The following is a 3,364-nucleotide window of genomic DNA, read 5'->3' on the forward strand; positions in this document are numbered from 1 at the left end:
CTATGATTCTATGGATATAGCAGGACACATCAGAACTAATTCTGCTTGCTGAAGTATCTTTTCTCATTTTTCAAGACAAGCACACAAAGAATCACACGATAGTCAAGATGTGGCAGGCTGGGCATGCACATTGGTTTCAGAGCTTCATTTAAGTCCAGGGTCTAAAATTTAAGTTTGAAATGGCTAAATTAAACCCACCTTTCCTGGCTTTGCCTCGTTGTGTGGTATTTTTGCCTTAAGACGAATTCCCTCAGGGCCTCTGGCAAAAGTGCTGCACACGACATGACTAGAAAGCAGTTTTAGGCCAGAAGAAATGCCAGGAAACTGCTCTGCCCGAGTCTGAGTTCATTTGCTAAATGTGCTCACGGCCTTCCACCAGAAAGGCAGTTTCAAAGTGTCTTGTGTAAGGAAGGCTACCCCTGAAATAATGTTCTAAAGCCCATAATCCACACAAAAGCAGAAACTGAGTTTATTTAAATCATAACCATTATAACAGAATCATTAAAATTGTAAACAGAGACAATTAAAACTCAGTCTAAAAGTGCTGCGGTCCTGCCCACCCATGAAATTTATAACAATGTGTGAGGAATTCATTGGATTCCCTGGGTTCGGCTCCCAGAGTGCTTTGCAGCAGCCCCTAGTCTGAGTGAGGGCTCCCAGGGGATTGTGGGGTACTTGCCAGGAGGTGAGTCCGATGTGTTGAGCAAGTAGCATTGTTTTCTGTGCTATGTGTAGCCACCGTTTGCGTGACTGCACCTGCTGCAGAAGGTTGGTTGTGCAGGGCTTACCAGGAATCGAGCCCCAAGTGACTGCTAACAGTGTCTTTTCGGCAGCCTGTGCTGCTGTCATCTGGGCTGCTACACCTGACGTGGAAGAGGACTGCTGGTGGAATCGTGGAATAGTAGCGCTGGAAGGGGCCATGAAGGCCATCGGGTCCCACCCCCTGCTGTTGCAGGGTGCCATGTTACACCATCCCACTCAGAGGGCTGTCCAGTTGCTTTTTGAATGCCCCCAGTTGTTTCATGTACAGAAAGGACGACGCTGCAGGCTGTTAGTCCGAGGAGCCTGAAGCACTGTGTTATTGCATCTGGGTCAAAGGTAAAGGACAGGAACAGGAAGTATAAGAGCAAGGCGATATTGCTATTGGTAGTTATAGTAACTCCATAACATCTCCCCTCTTTTACATATGATTCAACAGTGTGTAAACAAGTAGACTCAAAACAGATCCCAAACAATCTTAAACATAACATACTGTACTATTAGTAGATAGGCTACAGATTAAGTCTATCTGGAGGTCTTGAAACTCGGCCGCTTCCCAAGGCCACAGGGATTTTGCCTGGTGAAGGCTGTTTAGTTCCAGAAGGTGTTGATAAGAGACTGTCCTGTTTCCTGACTGGTGTGTTTGGTACAGAAGAACTTACTGGTATGTGCGGTTGCATTATTTCGTCCTCATTGTTTCCTTCAGATATGACGGTAGCCTTGTCTCTATATTGCTTACTTGGGCCAGTGGGACTAGGGGCACTGAACACCTCTGGAGAATCATGTGCAGGACTCTCATAAGTTTGTGAGGTGGGTTGTTCTGCCACTTGCAGATCCACTCGATTGCGACAGTAGAGACTGCCGTCCACATCCACAACATAAGAGCGAGGGGCAACCCTCTGAACACAGGTACCCAGTCTCCAGCGACCAGTCCTGTCGCCAGGAAGTGGCTTCATACGGATTGGCTCTCCAATGCTTAGTTCTGGTAAATCTTTGGCAGACATGACGTATGTCAGTTTGGAGATTTGTTTCCTCCGTCGCAATTTCTCCAGAACACCTGTAACCACACAAGTTTCGAGCAGTTTGTTGGCCACAGGCAATGACGTCTTCAGTCTCCTTGACATCAAACGCTGTGCAGGACCACTGTCCATGCCTTCAGTCGGGGTGTTCCTCCAATGTAGAACGGCCTTCCATGGGTCACTACCATCATACTTGGACTTCTTGAAAAGGTTCTTCACTATCTTTACAGCTGATTCTGCTTTGCCATTAGCTTGTGGGTGCCGCGGGGATGAGGTAACATGCACAAATCCCCAATCTGTAGAAAACCTTCTGAATTGCTCACATGCAAATTGGAGTCCATTATCTGAGATTACCCTATCTGGTAGGCCATGACGTGCGAATTGTACTTTACAGCGCCTGATTGTAGTTTCAGCAGACAGGTCAGGAAGGAGCTCAATTTCCCAAAAGTCAGAATAGTGATCAACAATTAATAAAAAATCTTGCCCCACATAACTCAGTAAATCCATACTTACAATTTGCCAAGCCAGGGTGGGCAGCACATGTGACATCATGGGTTCTTTCTGTTGTGCTTGTGCATACTCATTGCATGCTGAGCAACGACTAACAAAGTCTCTAATCTCATTCTGCATGTTGGGCCAGTAAAGGGTATCTCGTGCCTGCCTATAGCATGCTTCTCCACCAATGTGACTGGCATGAATGCGTTTCAACATCTCCGACCTCAAAGATTTAGGAATGATGACTCTTGGCCCCTTATATAGTATGCCATTCTGAATGCCAATTTTGTCTTTGAAAGTCCAGTATTCTCTCACAATTAATGGCACCTCTTCCTTTGAATCTGGCCAGCCAGTCCGAACAACAGATTTAAGTCCCTGCAAACTTTCGTCAATTCCTGTGTGCTGTTTTATCTGATGCAGTCGCTGGTCTGTGACGTTTACATAGTACGAATGATTAATCTGTGACAGGGCATCCAGGTCCTGTTGGACATTGCACACGGTGTGTTGTGTACATTCAAATGTACCACCTGCTGCAGTAGCTCTGCTAAGAGCGTCACTGATGTATATTTCAGATCCAGGTTTATAAACCGCATTGAGACAATAGTTTTGTAACGTAAGCAACATACTCTGTAAGCGCTTAGGTGCACACAAAAGCGGCTTCTTGAAAATAGATATCAGAGGCTTACGGTCAGTTTCTGCCGTGATCTTGTCACGACCATAAAGATAGTGGTGAAAGCGCTGGCAGGCGAACACAATACTCAGACATTCCTTCTCTATTTGTGCATAGTTTTGCTCTGTAGGGGTCAGTGCCCTTGAAGCAAAAGCAATAGGCTGTCCATCTTGCAGCAGGCAACACCCGAGTCCAATTTTGCTTGCATCACTTTGAATGGTTACCGGTTTTGTAACGTCATAGTATTTAAGGACAGATGTATCCGTGACCAAACGTTTGATTTCCTGCACTGCCTTATCATGCTTAGGAAGCCAATGCCAAACAGCATCTTTGTCCAGAAGTCTTCTCAAAGGCTCACAAACCTCCGAGAGATGCGGTAGGAATTTTGCCAAATAGGTAACAAATCCTATGAAGCGCTGCA

The 3,364-nt window shown here is 45.8% G+C and overlaps 1 protein-coding gene across 1 annotated transcript; it reads right to left on the minus strand.

The window, feature by feature from the left end:
• Positions 1–1,043: 1,043 nt before the first annotated feature.
• Positions 1,044–2,523, minus strand: LOC123024119 (uncharacterized protein K02A2.6-like). The gene is made up of 2 exons (XM_044431491.1): positions 1,422–2,523; positions 1,044–1,087 (listed from the first exon to the last, which is right to left on the minus strand). The coding sequence occupies exons 1-2, from the start codon at positions 2,487–2,489 to the stop codon at positions 1,079–1,081; spliced, it is 1,077 nt and encodes a 358-aa protein (XP_044287426.1). The 5' UTR covers positions 2,490–2,523; the 3' UTR covers positions 1,044–1,078.
• Between the last annotated feature and the right edge of the window lie 841 nt (positions 2,524–3,364).

The sequence above is a fragment of the Varanus komodoensis genome, unplaced genomic scaffold, assembly GCF_004798865.1.
Source record: "Varanus komodoensis strain SLA01 unplaced genomic scaffold, ASM479886v1 scaffold22, whole genome shotgun sequence".
Taxonomy (NCBI): Eukaryota; Metazoa; Chordata; class Lepidosauria; order Squamata; family Varanidae; genus Varanus; species Varanus komodoensis.

Coding starts and splice junctions, on each gene's coding strand:
- LOC123024119 (XM_044431491.1), bottom strand. CDS start 2,489: ATGTTGAAACGCATTCATGCCAGTCACATTGGTGGAGAAGCATGCTAT.